Source organism: Callorhinus ursinus, unplaced genomic scaffold, assembly GCF_003265705.2.
Source record: "Callorhinus ursinus isolate GAN/ISIS: 27379988/994484 unplaced genomic scaffold, GSC_fseal_2.0 scaffold10, whole genome shotgun sequence".
In the NCBI taxonomy this organism is placed as follows: Eukaryota; Metazoa; Chordata; class Mammalia; order Carnivora; family Otariidae; genus Callorhinus; species Callorhinus ursinus.
The window spans coordinates 78,391,286-78,410,372 of record NW_027397072.1 but is presented as its reverse complement, the minus strand read 5'-3'; the positions used below and the strand labels follow the sequence as shown (position 1 = coordinate 78,410,372).

General features: G+C 37.9%; 1 protein-coding gene across 5 annotated transcripts in view; it reads left to right on the top strand.

Moving 5' to 3' along the window:
* The window catches only part of MGAT4A (alpha-1,3-mannosyl-glycoprotein 4-beta-N-acetylglucosaminyltransferase A), a 124,631-nt gene that overhangs the window by 56,144 nt on the left and 49,400 nt on the right, over positions 1-19,087 (top strand). For all 5 annotated transcript variants that reach the window (XM_025868976.2, XM_073897849.1, XM_025868975.2 and 2 more), the window contains exon 5: positions 9,297-9,430. In XM_025868976.2, coding sequence (XP_025724761.1) covers positions 9,297-9,430 — 134 coding nt within the window. The remainder of the gene's footprint in view (positions 1-9,296; positions 9,431-19,087) is intronic.

Genomic DNA, 19,087 nt, shown 5'->3' with positions numbered 1-19,087 from the left:
TCCCTGATGCCGAGCGACGTTGAGCACTTTTTCATGTGTCTGTTGGCCATTTGGATGTCTTCTTTGGAAAAATGTCTGTTCATGTCTTCTGCCCATTTCTTGATTGGATCATTTGTTCTTTGGGTGTTGGGTTTGATAAGTTCTTTATAGAATTTGAATACTACCCCTTTATCTGATATGTCATTTGCAAATATCTTCTCCCATTCTGTCGGTTGTCTTTTGGTTTTGTTGACTGTTTCTTTTGCTGTGCAAAAGCTTTTTATCTTGATGAAGTCCCAATAGTTCATTTTTGCCCTTGGTTCCCTTGCCTTTGGCGATGTTTCTAGGAAGAAGTTGCTGCGGCTGAGGTCGAAGACGTTGCTGCCTGTGTTCTCCTCTAGGATTTTGATGGACTCCTGTGTCACATTTAGGTCTTTCAACCATTTTGAGTCTATTTTTGTGTGTGGTGTAAGGAAATGGTTCCGTTTCATTTCTTCTTCATGTGGCTGTCCAATTTTCCCAGCACCATTTGTTGAAGAGACTTTTTTCCACTGGACATTCTTTCCTGCTTTGTCGAAGATTAGTTGACCATAGAGTTGAGGGTTCATTTCTGGGCTCTCTATTCTATTCCATTGATCTATGTGTCTGTTTTTGTGCCAGTCCCATACTGTCTTGAGGATTACAGCTTTGTAATAGAGCTTGAAGTCTGGAATTGTGATGCCACCAGCTTTGGTTTTCTTTTTCAACATTCCTCTGGCTATTTGGGGTCTTTCCTGGTTAACTACTATAAAGGGATAGAATATGACTCTAAAAACAGTCTAAGGTGACTGTTACTGTATATTGTCTGTGTTCCTTTCTGGTCTATGTTACTTTTAGGCTCTCTCTTGGCTTAGAGGACCTCTTTCAGTATTTCTTGTGGGGCTGGTTTCATGTTTGCAAATTCCTTTAGTTTTTGTTTGTCTGGAAGCTTTTTATCTCTCCTATTTTCAATGACAGCCTAGCTGGATATAGTATCCTTGGCTGCACATTTTTCTCATTTAGCGCTCTGAATATATCATACCAGTCCATTCTGACCTGGCAGGTCTCTGTGGATAGGTCTGTTGCCAATCTAATGTTTGTACCATTGTAGGTTACAGATCTCTTGTCCTGAGCTTCAGGATTTTCTCTTTGTCTCTGAGACTCGTAAGTTTTACTCTTAGATGTCAGGGTGTTGACCTATTTTTATTGATTTTTGAGGGGGGTTCTCTGTGCCTCCTGGATTTTGATACCTGTTTCCTTCCCCAAATTAGGCTATGATTTGCTCCAATATACCTTCTGCCCCCCTCTCTCTTTCTTCTTCTTCTGGGATCTCAATTATTCTAATATTGTTTTGTCTTATGGTATCACTTATCTCTCGAATTCTGCCCTCGTGATCCAATAGTTGTTTATCTCTCTTTTTCTTAGCTTCTTTATTTTCCATCATTTGGTCTTCTGTATCACTAATTGTCTCTTCTGCCTCATTTATCCTAGCAGTTAGAGCCTCTGTTTTTGATTTCACCTCATGAATAGACTTTTTGATTTCGACTTGGTTAGATTTTAGTTTTTATTTCTCCAGAAAGGGTTTTTCTAATATCTTCCATGCTTTTATCAAGCCCAGCTAGTATCTTTATAACTGTCAGTCTGAACTCTAGTTCCAACATCTTACTGATGTCCGTATTGATTAGGTCCCTGGCAGTCGGTACTGCCTCTTGTTTTTTTTTTTTTCTTTTTTGAGGTGATTTTTTTCCATCTTGTCATTTTGTCCAGGGGATAATAGATGAATGAGAGAACAAAATGCTAACAGGGTAACAAGGACCCCACAAAAATATATGCTAAACAAATCAGAAGAGACCCGAAACTGGTGGAAAAGAAAGGGAAATAAAAGAAAAAGAAAAAAAAAAAAAGAATATGGTCAGATATGATCAGGTTGGTGAATAGATTAGTGCCACACACTAGATTTTGGGCATATTTTGGTCTGTTAGAAGAAACTGCTTCCCAAAATTTTAAAGAAAGAAAAGCTTATATATGTACAAAAATAAGGTGAATATGATGAAGGGATGGAATATGACTGTAAAGATGAAAATTATAAAAGATTTTATAAAAGGAATTGGTAAGATAAGAAATTGGTTGAAAAAAGAAAGAAAAGAAATTAAAAAAAAAAAAGGAGAATGTGATCAGGCAGGAGACTAGAACAAAGCCATACACTAAAGATTTAGGGTATATTTTGGTCTGTTAGAAGAACCTGTATCCCAAAATTTTAAAGAGAGAACAACTTATACACACACACACACACACACACACACACACACACACACCAAAAATAAGGTTAACTACTATGAAGGGATAGAATATGACTCTAAAAATGAAAAATAAAAAAGATTTTTTAAAAAAGGGATTGATAAGACGTTGGTTGAAAAAAGGGAAAAAGAAAAATTCAAAAAAAAAGAAAAAGAAAATTTAAAAAATTAACTTTGAAGGACTAAAGAATCAGGGGGAAAAAAGCCATGAATTCTATGTGCAGTGTTCCCCTAGCGCTGGAGTTCTGCTGTTCTCATTGATGGGTAAACTTGGTATTGGCTTGCTGGCTGTTCTTGCTGATCTTCTGGGGGGTGGGGCCTGTTGCCGTGGTTCCCAAATGTCTTTGCTGGAGGTGGAATTGCCCTGCTCTTGCCGGGTCCGGGCTAAGTAATCTGCTCAGGTTTGCTCTTGCAAGCTTTTGTTCCCTGCAAGCTTTCTGTTCAGCTTTGGAGGATGAGAGTGAAAATGGTGGCCTCCCAATCTCCACGCCGAGGAGCCGAGAACTCGGGGCCCCACTCCTCAGTGCACCCCCAGAGAAGAACAGTCAGTCACTGCCGTCTCCCTGGTCTCCGGCAGCACTCCTTGCTCACCCGGCCTGTGACCGATGGTTTCTATCTCTAGCACCCGACCCCGTGTGGAGTCTCCAAACCCAGCAGATCCCTGCGGTGCGCTCCTGTGCCGCTCCTCCCGGGGGAGGAAGGGGAGTCTCCCCCGATCTGCCACTTGTTGGGTCCCTGCTGGAGGAGCAGTGGCCCAACTGGGCCGTGGATCATGGTTTATGGCAACCCCAAGCTGAGAGCCCGCTCCTCGGCTCCGTCTCTGCAGCCGGCTTCCCCGCTCCAATACCTGGGAGCTCTGCTGCACTCAGGCACCCCTGGTCTTTCTGTGACCCTGGGGGTCCTGAGACCACACTGTCCCGCGAGGGTTCCATCCCCTGCTTAGCCACTGGAGCGACGTCCCTCAGCGGAGCCGACTTCTAAAAGTTCCGATTTTGTGCTCTGCGGCTCTATCACTTGCCACTAGTGGTTGAGGTAGGCTCCCACCTTCCGCCGTCTATCTTCCCGAATATTGCCTTGTTTCCCTTCTCCGCACGTCCTACCTTCCAGAAAGTGGTCGCTTTTCTATTCAGAGAGTTGCTGCTATTCTTTTCTTTCATCTCCTGTTGAGTTTATAGGTGTTCAGAATTGTTTGATCCCTATCTAGCTGAATTCCTGGGACCAGACAAAATTTAGTTCTCTTACTCCTCCGCCATCTTGCTCCTCCCATGGTCACTTTTTTTTTTTTTTAAAGATTCTGTTTATTTTTATTTAAGACAGAGACAGAGATAGTGAGAGAGAGAGCATAAGCAGGGGGAGCGGCAGGCGGGCAGAGGGAGAGGGAGAAGTAGGCTTCCCGCCGAGTAGGGAGCCCGATGCGGGGCTCGATCCCAGGACCCTGGGATCATGACCTGAGCCGAAGGCGGCCACTTAACCGACTGAGCCACCCAGACGCCTGGTCACTTAAGCTTTTGAACCCATTCTAAAAGCACTGAATTTTTCCTATGCATTCCCCACCCCCGCTGGTTTATGTATATGATGTCATATTAGATACTTTTATGAATCTCTTGACTGATTTTTATAGTTAGAATTGATTTTACTGCTTTTGACTTTAACCTCCATAATGGTTTCGTAAGTGATTAATCTACTACTTTTATTATATGTTTGCATTTACCTGTGACACTTTTTCCTTTCATAATTTTCTTATGCTTAATTATGGCCTTTTCTTTCTACTCAAAGAATTCCCTTTAACGTTTTTCTATAAGCCTGGTTTAGTGGTTATGACCTCCTTTAACTTTTGTTTGTCTGGGAAAGTCCTTATCTCTCCTTCTATTCTGAATGATAACCTTGCTGAATAGAATTTTCTTGGTTGCATGTTTTATCGTTTCAGGACTTAGAATATATCTTGCCACTCCATTCTGGCCTGCATAGTTTCTGTTTGAGAATCGACTGATAGCCTTATGTGGTTCCCCTTGTATACAATTTTTCTTTTTGCTTGCTTTTTTAAAAATTTTCTCTTTATCACTTGTTTTTGTCCCTTTAATTATTACGTGTCTTGGTGTGGACTTCCTTGGGTAAATTTTGTTGGGGGCTCTTTTGTGCTTCTTGAGCCTAGATATCTTTTCCTTCCCCGCAGTAGGGAAATTTTCGGCAATAATTTCTTCAAATACATTTTCTGTTGCTTTCTGTCTTCTGGGATCCCCATAATGTTAATGTTACTCTGCTTGATGATGTTGTTGAGTTTCCTGAACCTATTTTCATTTTTTATTCTTTTTACTTTTTGCTCTTCAGCTTGGTTGCTTTCCATTACTCTATTTTCCACATCACTGCTTAGTTGTTCTCTATTCTGGGATCAATTTGCTGGCAATTTGCTGGCAATAGAGTTGCCTCTATTCTGGGATCAATTTGCTCTAGTGAATTTTGAATTTCAGTTACTGAATTTTTCATTTCTGACTGGTTCTTTTTTGTATTTTCTATCTCTTTGTTGAAGGTCTTACTGAGATCCTCCACTTTTTTCTCAAGTCCAGTGAGTATCTTTATGACCATTACTTTGAATTCTTTATCAGACATATTGCTTATCATCATTTCATTTAGCTCTCTTCCTGTGATTTTTGTCCTGTTCTTTCATTTGGTCCACATTGCTCTGTCTCCTCATTTTGTCTAACTCTGTGTTTGTTTCTTTGTCTTAGGGAAATCGTGTACATCTCCTGATCTTGAAAGTAGTGGCCTTATGAAGAAGAGGTCTTGTGGTGTCTTGTAGCACAGTGTCCTCTGTTCACTGGAACCAGGCACCTCCAGGGTGTCTCCTTTGTGGCGATGTGGGTCCTACTGTGGGACTGAGCTGCATTTACCTTCAGCCCAGTTGGCCGCATAGGCCCATTTTATCTGTTTGGAGTACACTGGCCAGGGTTTGGTCCCTGTGCTTTAAGGTGGCTTGTAGGGCAGCAGTCAGGTTGGATGCCTGCCCTTAGTCTGTGTGCTCTGGGACTGCAGGTATACTGAGCTGCAGTGCACTGTCTCTGCACTGCCAGCTATAAGGTTTGGCTGCTGGGACAGTGGATACACTGGTTTTGTATGGTTATACTCCCTTCTCCCCAGGCCAGGGGTCACCTTGGAGTGGCACTTGTCCCTGCTGGGGTTGCTTGCATGGTGTGTTGGGGCAGAGGTGGTTTTGGAGGCATGCCTGCTGAGTGGGTCAGGTTGGATGTGGTGCCTCCAAAGGGGAATGCAGAGGTGGGGCACTTGTTCCTAGCAAGATATGTAGAGAGTATTTGTGGTGGTTCCCACAAGTGTCTGGCTATATGGGGTGGGGGGGTCGGGAGGGGAGGGAGCCTAGGGTAAGAGAATGGTGCTTGCTAGCACTTTTGTTCTTGAAGTCTCCTAAAGATTTCTGCCCCTTCAGTGCAAAATCTGAGATACCACAGGCACTTTCCAAACTGCTGCTTCCTTGAGGCGTCTCTGTAGGGCTCTTTGTTATGCTGGCTCTTTGAGGGTGGGGACGCAGTTTCCTGTTATCCCTGCCAGCTCTCCTGGAGCTACACCAGCTGATTTTAAAGTACCCAGAGTTAGGGTCTGCTGATTTTAAAACTCTGGAAGTTAAGCCCCATTGGTTTTCAAAGCCAGATGTTATGGGGACTTATCTTACCAGTGTGGCTTCTCCACGCCTGTGGTACCTGGTGTGGATTCTGCTCCTCTCCCTTCTCGGTCCTGTGTGCAGTTAGTCTCACAGAGGTTTGGTACCTAAGTGCATTTCCTCCCTTCCTGTAGTTCTCATTGTGGTTTTCTCTACGATTAACTGTAAAGTCTCTTGTGCCAGTCTTTGAGTCTTTTTCAGAGTTGGCTGCACTGTGTGTCTGTGAGCTCAAGATTTTACTGCTCTGCCATCTTCCCAGAAGTCTAAATATGACAGATCTCTTTTTGAACCCCAGGAAGCTCTTCATCTCAAAATTGAAGAGAGGAGTGTGGCATCTACCTTTGGGGATATTTTTTAAACCATTTGGATCTTAGTATTCTTTTGGGGGGGAGGGCTGTTATTGCTTTTTAAATTTTAATTCCAACATAGTTAATATATAGTGTTTGTTTTAGGTGTACAATTTAGTGATTCGACAGTTTTATGTGTTCCTCAGTGCTCGTCACTGTAAGTGTATGCTCTAGTCCCCATCACCCATTTTATCTATCCTCCCATTCACCTCCCCTCTGGTAACCTTTGTTCTTTATAGTTAAGACTCTGTTTTGTTTTGTTTTTCTTTGGTTTGTGTCTTTTTTTTCCTTTGTTTTGTTTCCTAAATTCCACCTATGGGTGAAATCATAGGGCATTTGTCTTTCTCTGACTTAATTATTCTCTTAACATTATATACTCATACTCCATCAGTGTTGCAGATGGCAAGACTGCATTATTTTTGTGGCTGAGTGCTATTCCATTGTGTGTGTGTGTGTGTGTGTGTGTGTGTGTGTATCACATCTTCTTTATCCTTTCATCAATCCATGGACACTTGGGCTGCTTCCATTACTTGGCTATCATAAATAATGCTGCAGTAAACATAGGGATGCTTTTATCTTTTTGGATTAGTGCTTTCATAATATTTGGGTAAATACCCAATAGTGCAGTTACTGGGTCATAGGGTAGTTCTATTTTTAATTTTTGAGGAACCTCCATACTGTTTTCTACAGTGGCTGCACCAGTTTGCATTTCTGCCAATAGTGCATGAGGATTCCTTTTTTCTCCACATCCTCATCAACACCTGTTTTCTTGTGTTGTTGATTTTAACCATTCTGACAGATGTGAGGTGTTCTCATTGTGGTTTTGATTTGCCTTTCTCTGATGATGATGATGTCATGCATCTTTTCATGTGTCTTGTTGGCTATCTGTATGTCCTCTTTGGAGAAATATCTTTCTGCCCCTTTTTAAATTAGATTATTTGTTTGTTTGTTGTTAAGTTGTATTCATTCTTTACTTATTTTGGATACTAACCCTTCATCGGATATGTCATTTGCAAATACCTTCTCCCATTCAGTAGATTGTCTTTTAGTTTTATCAATTGTTTCCTTTGCTGTGCAGAAGCTTTTTATTTTGGTGTACTCCCAGTAGTTTATTTTTGCTTTTGTTTCCCTTGCCTTGGAGACATATCTAGAAAAATGTTGCTGTGGCCAATGTCAGAGAAATGATTGCCAATGCTCTCTTCTAGGATTTTTATGGTTCCGTGTCTCACATTTAGGTTTTCAATCTGTTTTGAGTTTATTTTTGTGTATGGTGTAACAAACTGGTCCAGTTTCATTCTTTTGCATATAGCCAAATTATGGATCTTAGTATTCTTATTTGCAGAATCATGGTGGTGGACTCATTGAGCCATGATCTTCAAGCTTCCTTCTGATTTCAGAATTTCATGAATTCTAAGTATTTTGTTGCATTTCTAATACATTTTTACATTATTAAGACTTAAATATTTTTAACATTTGCAAAATATTTCTCGACTGCTATGTAACAGGATATTAAGGCTTTTTAAAAGGTGTTATTAAAAAAAATTTCCTGTGGATTACAGTCCTATTATAATATATGCATTCTTAAAATTTATCATGCTATGCAGAATTGTTCAATAAAAGGAGAAAAGTCGGTTAGTATCACAGTGTTCAGAAACTTTGTTAGTTACACATACAAAAAGACAAAAACACAGTTTTACACATGCTAAATGATGAAGAAATACTAAGTACTACAGTAAATATGGTACCGAATAATACTGGAGGGTTTGCCTGTTAAAATGGGCTTCAGAAGGATTGCCGCTTGGAAGGTTTTGAGAAATGTTTTGCAAGGCAGGTTATCTGCAATCTGGTGGAAATTTCAACACTAAATGTAGATATGTGTGGTTCTTCACGTGCAGTTAACTGAGGCAGCTGGTAGAAGTTAGGAGTGTATACTGTTCGTGTATTTCTACATTGCTCGGTTCAGTTTTTTAAACTCATTTCAAATGGATTCCACTTTCTGTGTTTACCTAGTGAATGCTTATCCCAGAGGAGAAATTGCACATAAGCAAATGAGAAATACACATTATGCTCAGATAGTTGCCTAGTACATTAATCACTCAAGAAAAAATTTGTGTTGCAAAACAAGCATTGCAGTAGAACTGGCTGTAATTTAGACTTGAAAGAGTTGCATGGATAGTACACATAGTGTTTTCATATACCTCACCCGGTTCCCCTAAATGTTGAAATGATCAAAACCAGGAACTTGACATTGATGCTGTAGTGTTAACTAACCTTAGATCCTCTTCAGATTTTGTCATTTTCTCATTCTCCTTTTTCTGCTCCAGGATCCAACTCAGGATTCCATATTTCATTTACTTGTCATGTCTCCTTCGTCTTCGGCCATCTCGCACAGTTCCTTATTCTTTCTTTGTCTTTCCTGATCTGGACACTTCAGAAAATACCTGGACAATTCTTTTGTGGATTATCCCCCTAATTTGGATTTGTCTGATATTCATGGTTAGATTGAGGTTATGCATTTTTGGCAAGAAAACCACAGAAGGGATGTTGTGTCCTTCTGATTGCATTATATACGTGATATCTGAGACATTGATTTTTATTTGAGACATTAATTTTTAAGATGTGTTCAGTGTTTCTAACTTTTAGTTGTATAATTTATATTTGTTTATACTTAACAGTCACTTGTTTTTAATGTGAGGTTTAATGTCTTCATTTTTATCAGCACTTTGACATTTTTTATGGATAAGCCCTGTGGAAAAGAATTACACTGTTATGGGTATGCCTTTTCTGGCTTTGATTATTTTTCTTCGTATAGTAGTACATTTTGTAATATATTTTGATTCCTCAGTTATTATTGAGTAGTATATTTCAATTTCTCAGTTATTTTTATCAATTTGAGAGGGTATAATCACTTTTGAAATACTAGTGTTATTCTGTACTGTCAGTGTGAAATCTTTTTATATAATTACTATCATTATTTTGTTTCAGTGTCAATAGTAATGGGAATTCCCACAGTGAAGAGAGAAGTTAAATCTTACCTCATAGAAACCCTTCATTCCCTTATTGATAATCTGTATCCTGAAGAGAAGTTGGACTGTGTTATAGTAGTCTTCATAGGAGAGGTAATTATTTAATTGTCATTTTTTTACTACATATAATGTATAAGAGTTGAAACCATAAATGAATGTTTTAATATTGGCTTTTTAAAAAACATGCTTTTATAAGCATGTTTTTAAAAATATATAAAGGTTAGATAATATATTCTTTCTGATAGTTAAATGTAAGTCTAACTTGCTGTGTTTGCCTTGACTTGTCTCCTACAGTAATGGTCCAGGAATAATGATCTGTTGTGAGTAGGATAATATTATATACATAAATCTTTAAGAGCAGTGAGTCTCCATTTTTAGCTCTCGGACCTAAATTTGGAGATTTGCACTGATTTTCTTTGGGAGTTTTGAAACCTGAGAAAGGCTTTGCCTGGATTGCGGTTTTATCATTTCCTTATTCTCTCTACCCCTTCTCTGTACTGCCAAGATGCAGCCATCAGTATTATTTTAAAAGTCAAAATACAGTAAGAACAAGGAACATTTCTTGTATTTTAGTCTCCTCACAAGATCTAGAGAAAGCGTATTGAATATGCTTTTTGGGAATAATGAAGGAAAAAAGCCTCTGGAGTAAATATTTTCTTTATTATGTAGAATTTCAGAATATGAGAGGATTTAGGACATTATCTGGTTCTAGTGTACTGATTCCCAACTTTTCTTGGTTTCCCATGTCTTTTAAAAGGGAAATGTTGTTAATGTTTTCTTTAATATAAAAGTAAACACATGCATACCATTTAAAACAATTACAGAATGTATAGTTAAAATTTACCTGTTACTCCTCCATGTAGATACAACTCTTGATACTCTGAAATATATTTTAAGAAATTTTTCCTATGGCTTTTATACTTTATATATAAATGGGATTGTTCTATATATTTGTTAATATCATGGACATTTTTCTATGCTAAAAAGAGTATCATAGCACCGTTTTTTTATGACTGCAAAATATTCCATTGTATGGTTTTAATGCAATTGACTTAATTTCTGATTGATAGACATTTGAACTGTTTCCAAATTTTTGCTCTCTTTTTAAAGACTGCACTGTGCATTACTGTAAGTAAATTGATGGGCACTTGGATACTTACTGATGTGGGATCCATTCCTAAATGTGGAATTCCCGGGTCATCGTCCATGTACATTAAAATGTTCGTACATGGCCAGAGTGCCCTCTGGAAGTTGAGCCAGGTTATCCCTCCAACAGTCTGTGAGAGAGCTTGTTTTCCTGTCCCACACTCTGCCAGATAATATTAGTCTTTAATTTTTTTGCCAAGTTGATGGCTAAAAATAAATATACTGCTTTTACTTAATTTGGATTTCTTTATCAGATGGGATTAAATACTGGTTTATGTCTTTTGGCCATTTGTATTTATACAAATTTTCTTTGTCAACCAGTAGAAATTGGTACAATCTCCTTGGAAAGCAATTTGGCAATAGCTATTAAAATTTAAAGTACTGTATACTCAGTGACCTAACATTCTGCTTCTAAAAATTGATCCAGTAGAACCATTTACAAGTGTGTAAATATATTCAAGCTCATACACACATTTATACAGCTCCTACCTGTGCATTAATTGGATGAATAGAGAAAATGGTCTTGCGGAATATACCCCAAACTATTAGTAGTGCGTATTGTGAGAGTTGGGATTATGGGGATATGCCACTTTCTCTCATTTACAGTTTTATAAAATTAGAATTTTGAGCATGTACTGATTTTTAATGAGGAAAAAAAAAGCCTTAACACTAAAAAAGAAAGAAGTCTATAGTTGTGTAAAGGAAAAACTCAGGTTTCTTTTTCTTACCATGTAGGGAAAAACTCGCTTCTTACCTACTGTGTGTTTTTTCCCTGTGTGTGTCTACTTTTACCTAAACACTTCGTTGACACTTTTGGTCAGCAAATGTATGGAAGCTTTTCCCCACCCCAGGGAATTCTCTGTGACAGTGGCTGGGTATCCTACAATTTAACTGAATTCTGGGGCTATCTACCTGAAGTTAACGTCAGATCTCACAGGTTAAGGGCTCATTTGCACAAAAGCGGCTCCCACCCCCACATACATACATACTTCAGATGCCAGTTGCAAGCCCTGTGTTTCTGACCGACCAGCTATAGATTGGAGGTTCCAAAGACCCCCTCCTTGGGTTTGATTAATTTGTTAGAGTGCCTAACAGAACTCTGCACAACACTTACGTTTATTAATTTATTAAAGGGTATGAGAAAGGCTACAGATGAACATCCAGATGGAAGAGGTGCATAGGGCAAAGTAGGTAGGAAAGGGCGTGGAGCGTCCATGCTCGCTGAAGGCGCCATTCTCCCAGCACCTTCGTGTATTCACCAGCATGGAACCTCTCCAACCCTGTCCTTTTGGGTTTTTATGGAGGCCTCGTCACATAGTCATGACTTTACTAAATCATTGGCCATTGGTGATCGATTCAACCTCCTGGTCCTCTCCCTTCCCTGGAGGTTGGAGTAGGACCAAGAGTTCCAACACTCTGATCATATGGTTGGCTCTCCTGGCAGCCAGCCCCCATCCTTCATTGGGGCGGGGGTGGGCCCCAAACCCACCTCATTAACATAACAAAAGACATGTCTCTTGCTCTCATTACTTAGGAAATTCCAAGGGTTTGGGGAGCTCTGTGCCAGAAATGGGACAAAGATCAAATATATATGTATTTATTATAAATCACAATTTCATAACTTAAAAATAGTTTTCAGCCTAGAGGTACAGATTTGTGTACAGAAGGATTCAAGACCCTCTTGCCATAGCCCTTCCTTCACCTGATCACTAAGATATAATAACCCTGGCTTTGGAGTCAGATGACTCATATTCAGGACCTGGATTATGCCACTTACTGCCACTTGAGCAGGTTGTTTTTTTCTCCCTTCATCCTCAGTTTCATCATCTCTAAAAGGAGAATTATGGTCTTGAGCCTTGTAAGCTCAACAGTGTTGCAGGCAGGTGCAGTAAGATCACACACATGGAGAGGTCTTGCATGCTGACAGTTCAGTTTAAGTGCCTGCAGTATTCTGATCTCTGAAGACTTTCTGAATTGCAGGAGTTTTTAATGTGTATCTATGTAGATTTCACTACTTGGAAGAAAGTCTATTCTGAGTTATAGAGTTGATTTATAGAGTTCATTGATTTATAGAGTTCATTGAATTGCCTTTAGGCAATTTAAAATTATTAATCACTGTATTTGAGTCTACCTTGATTAGTTATTAATCTAAGTGTTTGGTAGCCCGAGACAACATTAACACTAGTAACAAGTGCGTATTCTGTAGCTGTGACCATGATCTACATGTTGCATGGTTTCTAGCTCTAGATCTCCTGTGTCGTCCCTAAGCCCCTTTTTCCAACTGCCTACTTGATAACATTAGTTGAATGTTTCATGAGCAATTTTTAATCTTTCTATAACTAAGTTAATCTGGTTTTGTCAAACTACTTCTCTTCCAGGTTTCCCATGTGTTTATTAAAGGTTTTTTACATCACAGAGTTAATAGGTCTGTGTTCCCGTCCCTTTACTCTCAATTTGTTATGTAGACTTAGCATGTTCTCAGTTCTGTTTGTGTTATTCCTTAGCCTGAACTGTTTCCTCTTTCGTTCTCGTTCTTAATCATCCTTCAGGCCCCTGTTCATCCCTTTTATGAAATGGTCCTCAGTCTCCCATATGAAATTTATTTAGAGTAAATAGGTAGAAGTAAATTGATCTTTCACGAATATTTTTAATTTTTATAAAGGTGTGAATTACCTCCGGTCCACCTTAATGTGTGAGCAAAAAATTAATGAAAGAGAACTGTAGATGAATGCATATAGATGTTAAAGTGTATCATAATCTTTTCATGCCTGTTTGACTTCCCACTCTTGATGTTCTTTTTTTCTTGAAGGTGGAGGGGGTGTCCAAAGAATGCCCCTCTGGGAGGAGAGGAGACACAAAAAAGTAGTTACTAGCTCTGTTTTTGTTCTTTGTTCCTCTCTGGTGATTTCTCTCTTGGGGTCAATTGGGCATAAATGATGAGACATTTATAGAACATGCAAGGTTTTGAAAGTTGACTGTTAATGTACTATACGAAAGTTCACTGACTCTATTCTAGAATTGCAGGAGTTAAGAGGAATAAATTCCCATTACTCTGAAGGATCCATGGTATGATCCAAGTGTGATGTTCAGATTTTAAAATTGTATCATTCTTACATTTACTTTTACTTATTACTTTTACTTTAAATTATAACCTTTGTATTTTAATGATCCTTTGTTGTCTGTATGCCTCATTATTTGTTATGTATTTTATGCTATTTTATAGTATTTCTTATACTGTATTACCATTTATGTTATTTCTGTCACTCATGACCATTTCTGACAAAATGTTTTCCTACATTATACTCTGGATTTTAGTAAAATTTGTTTCTCCTGTTCTGTTTTTCTGTTTGGAGAATTCTCCATTTTATGAGTCTTGGTGGGAGGAAGCCTTTCTCTCATTATGCAGACTAAAAATGCCAGATAATTGCTTTACTGGTTCAGGCATATGACCTGGGCTCAGCCACTTGGATATTCCTATCCTGGACTTTGAGTAGAGCTTGATTATTTTTTGATAATATAGAAAACCCAAAAGAATAAACAGACAAATTATTAAAAATAATAGGGGAATTTATCAAGGTGGCTGGAGGAGATCAATTTATTTTTCTATATACCAGTAACAAAAAACATTTCTTCTAACTAAATTTTTCCAAAGAAGCAGGGATTCTGGACTATGTCTCAGTTTGTGATTTTGTTGTGCTTCCTTATGATTAAATTCAGGTTTTACATTTTTTAGCAAGAGCACTGTAGAAGTGATATGGTATTTTTTTTCAGGGCCTCATATTAAGATGATATTGACATAGCTCATTATCAGCATTGTTAACTTGTATCATTTGATTAAGGTGGTGTCTGACAGATTACTATAACCATATGTACTTAGAGGCTATCTTCTGGAGTGATGCTTTAAGATCATGTAAATATCCTGTTTTCTTCATAACTTTTTCTCAACTAATCATTTTTGATTCTTGCCTGTGACAATTATTATGTTTGCTGAATGATGATTTCCTTTTTTCTTCTGCATTAATTGGAATTCTCTAAGGAAGAACTATCCTTTTCTTCAATTTTGTTTATTTTGTTGGTTATTGAGATCAGTGTGAAGTTGTGGATATTATGATAAATTTTTTTACTTTGTTATTTAAATTGTTCTAAATTTGGCCATTGACTGCTTTTTGGAGTTGGCTGCTCTTGTCCTTTCAATATGCCCCATCATTTTTCCTTATATTCTAGCAGCGTAAGATGTTCTAGGCTTATCTTGTATTTTCCCTGCCCCAGACCTGGAATCAGCCATGTCCCCAGCCATGTCTCTTAATTGGAGAATAGTATGAGAAACCAAGACCTGGGTTCCAGATATGCTCATTGCTTCTGAGGGATCACTGCTTCTTATCCTCTAATTGGGCAGAGCTAGGAAATACACATATGCATACATACACACATCTGTACCTCTATACAGGTCCTATGTCCGTTTATCGTAAATGTTAAAAATCATGAGTTTGTAAGATACCTTTGATTCCATCCAATATTGCAGGGTTCATCCTAGCCTCCCCCAGTTCCTTATTCTTGACTATATTCCCCATCAGTGGGAAACTTGGCCCTCATGATTCACAATATATCTACTTACTTGGTTAATCCTAAATAAACATAAAGCAGTTTCTGAATTGCTGATCTATTTAAACCTATTGATTAAAGCTGATTTTCTGATTTCCTCAAGAAAGGTCCACATGAGCAATTTTCCCTGAGGTTCTGTGTGGTCAGAAATGTTATCTTTTGCCTTTATTCTCTGGGTCTAGAAGCCCCCAGTCACATTTTCTTTATTGGGAGGTTGGGGGGAGTGCTACTGCTGAAGCTAGCCAGATGACCTTCCACATTTCTCACTCCTTGCTGTAAGAAACCCATATTGCCCTGTTGCCCAAATCATTCTTTTTCTATCTTTAAAGCCTAGTAATTTTGCTATAACATGTCTTGATTTCAACCATTGTGGATCATTTTTCCCTGGCATATAATGTGGTCTTTAGGTATATAGAGTCATATCTTAATTTCAGGAAAGAACTTTTGAACATTCTTTTTATTATGAACTTTTAAAGATATACAACAAAGTTGAAATAATTTTACAATTATACCCGTATATATGACACCTATATTTTACTAAGATTTTAATATTTTCATTTATCCTACCTACCTATCCATCCTTTATCCATCATTAATCCAATGCATTTATGTATCCTCTTTTAGGAAGTTTCTTCAACACATTTGCCCATTTAAAAAAAATTGGGTGGTGGTTTTTTGTGTGTTTCATTTTTGAGTTATCAGAATTCTTTATATATGCTGGATACTTTTACTTTGTCAGCTATGGGTGTTTTGTTAGTATTTTCTCCCAATCTGTGGAAGTCTATTCATGTTTTTCACATTTTCTTGGTGAGGAGAAGTTTTTATTTTGACAAGGTCTAATTAATCAATGTTTTCTTTTATGATTATTGTTCTCCATGACCTGAGAAATCCTTGCTTAGCCCCAAATTGTGAAGATTATCTCTTTTGAAAACTTTGTTTTAACTCTTATATTAGGTCTGCATTCCATCTTGGGTTAATTTTTGTTGTGGTGTAACATAGTGTTCACGTTCATTGTTTTTCATGTGGGTGATCATTTACTCCAGTACCAGTTGTTGAAAACACTTTCCTTTCCCCACAAGATCGCTTCGATGCTTTTGTTGAAAATCCAGTGACCATATATGTGTGGGTCTTTTTCTGTTCTGTTCCGTTAACCTGTAGGTTGATTCTTATGCAAATACCTCACTATCTTGATTACTATAACTTTGAATTAAGTATTGAAATCAGGTAGGGTTAAGTCCTCCAATTTTGTTGTTTTCAGGATTGATTTAGATATTTTAGGTCCGTTGCATTTCCATGTACATTTTAGAATCCTCATAATCATTTCTAATATCTGGTGTTGCTTCATAGTAGCAAGTGCTTCAACTGCGTGTTTTGTCTTTGAAGTTAGTGGGGAAATATTTGGTCACAACTTTTCATCTGTTTTGTGGCTATCAATATATAGCTTTTTTCTTGTTTTTGTTCATAGGTTCTGCTGAATTTCTCCCTTTTTTTCTTATATTTTTGTGTAGTTGCTGTGCCAGTTCCTTTTTTATGAATCATCATAGAAGGAAATGGCTTACCCCCCCCTCCCCGCCCCAGGCCACTGGGTTACAGGAGGAGGAGGGGGCAAAGTAGTGTTCCAGACTAGTTGTTTTTTAGTCAAAGACTATCTTTGTAGCTGCTATAGAGTCAGGCTGCTTCCTGCAGATATAGTTAGTCTGTGCAGTTCTTCAGGCTACCTCTGATTATTGGAACCACTTTGGATTCCTTTTGAGCTTGAGAAGTTCGGTTATTAATATTGGTCTTACTGAAAATGGAGTTTGCAGTTTTGTGTCTGTTTCTCATTGATAATTCTGTATAATGTTAGTGCTTCCTAGGCAAATTCTATATAAGTGGCTTAATCTTTTCCAGTTAGACAGTTTAGCATGCATTCAGCCAGGGTTTAGTTCCCTGAATGCTTTGAAGCTTTTTCCCACCCAAAGCACCTTGAAGAGTAGAGTAGCCTCAGAAACAGTAGTCCTCTGTCCAGTTATGTTTTCTCAAGCTCTCATAATTACCTGTTAGTCCTCTTTTTTAAATAAAGGCAGAAGTACAGATATCATTCTAATTAGTCTTTCATTCACTGAACACATATTTATTGAAGTACTAAAGTAAAGAAGGTACTGGAAGAGATTAAAAAAAATCCACTGGACAATAGATTGTGTTATTAACTTGTAATCTAACATTACACAGGAATATTTTTCTCTCTCCTTTTTTTTGGTTTTGTTTTCCTGCATTTTACAAAAAAATAGTTATTAATTATACACTCATGTGGCTAAAGAGTCCCAGTAGTCTACGGAGTTTGTTATTCTAAACAGTAGTCTCCAGCCTTCACGCTTCCTAATGCCTCTGCAATTTCCTTCTTTTCCCTTCTCCATCTCCCTCCCTCTGAGACCTTTCCCATCTTCTCACTGGCTGGCTGGCTGGTAGTCAAGCAGGGCAGACAGACCTCCCTATAATGCTATTCAGTTGACTTTATTCTTTGATCTTTTCAAAGAACTAACTTTTAGTTTTATTGACTTCATCATTTCTTTATTTCCCTGTTACATTAATTTCCATTCTTTATTACTTCTTCCCTTCCACTTGCTTTTAGTTTGGTTTACTCTTTTTCTAGATTTTTAGATTTTTCCGAATTCTTAGATTCTTTTTTTGTCCCCTGGATTTTCTAGATTTTTCTGAATTCTCAGGTTATTGGCTGGAGATCTTTTCTAATAGAGGCAATTTTAAGCTATAAATTTCTCTCTAAGCACCACATTAGCTGCATCTCATAAATTTTGGTATGTCAAGTTTTACTTTCATTCAGACCAAAATACTTTGTAAATCCCCTTGTAATTACTGCTTTGACCATGGATTATTTGGAAATATATTGTTTAATTTTTACCTATTTGTAGATTTCCCAAATTTCCTTCTGTTGTTTTATTTTTAATTCAAGCCTTTTAAATTTATCAATATTTGTTTATGGGCTAGCCTATGGTCTATCCTGGACAAGATTCCATGTTGCTTAAAAAGAATAGATTCTGCTGTTAAACAAGAGGAGTGTTTTATAAATGTCTGTTATATCAAGTTGGTAGTGTTGTTCAAGTCGTCTGTAGACTTGCTGATTATCTGTCTAGTGTTTCTATTTTTTATTTTAAATTACAGATTACTGTGTTAGTGCATCAATAGTGTTTTTGGTCTATAATTTTTTTAGCAGTGGCATTTTAGGATGTTTACTTATACCTTTTTTACAAATCATACAAATGCCAATTAGGGAGAAATTGTACATACATAATATCCTATTAAATTTACTTGTAATTCAACACATATCCAAACAGTGGTAAGTACTAGGCATATCTTTGAATAAAACAAAGCCTCTGCCCAATGAAGAGACAGATTATAGAAAAAGACAGATTAAAAAACAAATATATAATACATTAAATGGTAGTAAGTGCTTGAAGAATAAACCAGAGCAAATGGGAAAGGGAGTATGGGGTTGCCAGGGGATGGTTTTTTAAAGTGGTCAGGACATTTGGGCAAAGACTTGAAGAATGCAAGAGTTGAACAATCCAAGCAGACTAAGCATGTGCAAGGGGCCTAAGGCAAGAGCCTTGCTTGACACATTTTCTGAAACAGCAGGGAGAGGCCTGTGTGGCTGGAGCAGAAAAGGTGAGGGGTTCAGTAGTAGGAGGTAGTTAGAGAAGGAGTGGGGTAGGCCAGGTCACATAGAATGCTACAGGCCATATTAAGAACTTTGCTTTTACTCTAAGTCAGGGGACTAACGAGTTTTGTGTATAGGGCCCCATGGCAAATATTTTAGGCTTTGCACACCATGCAGTTTCTGTTGCATCTATTCAGCTCTGCTGTTGTAGCCTGAAAACAGCCAGAAACAATATGTAGATGAATGGGTGGGGTTGTGTTCCATTAAGGTTTTACTTTGTGAAAACAGGCAGTGCGTCTGTCATGATCTACTTAAAACAAAGTCATTTGAGGGTTTCAAGTAGAGAA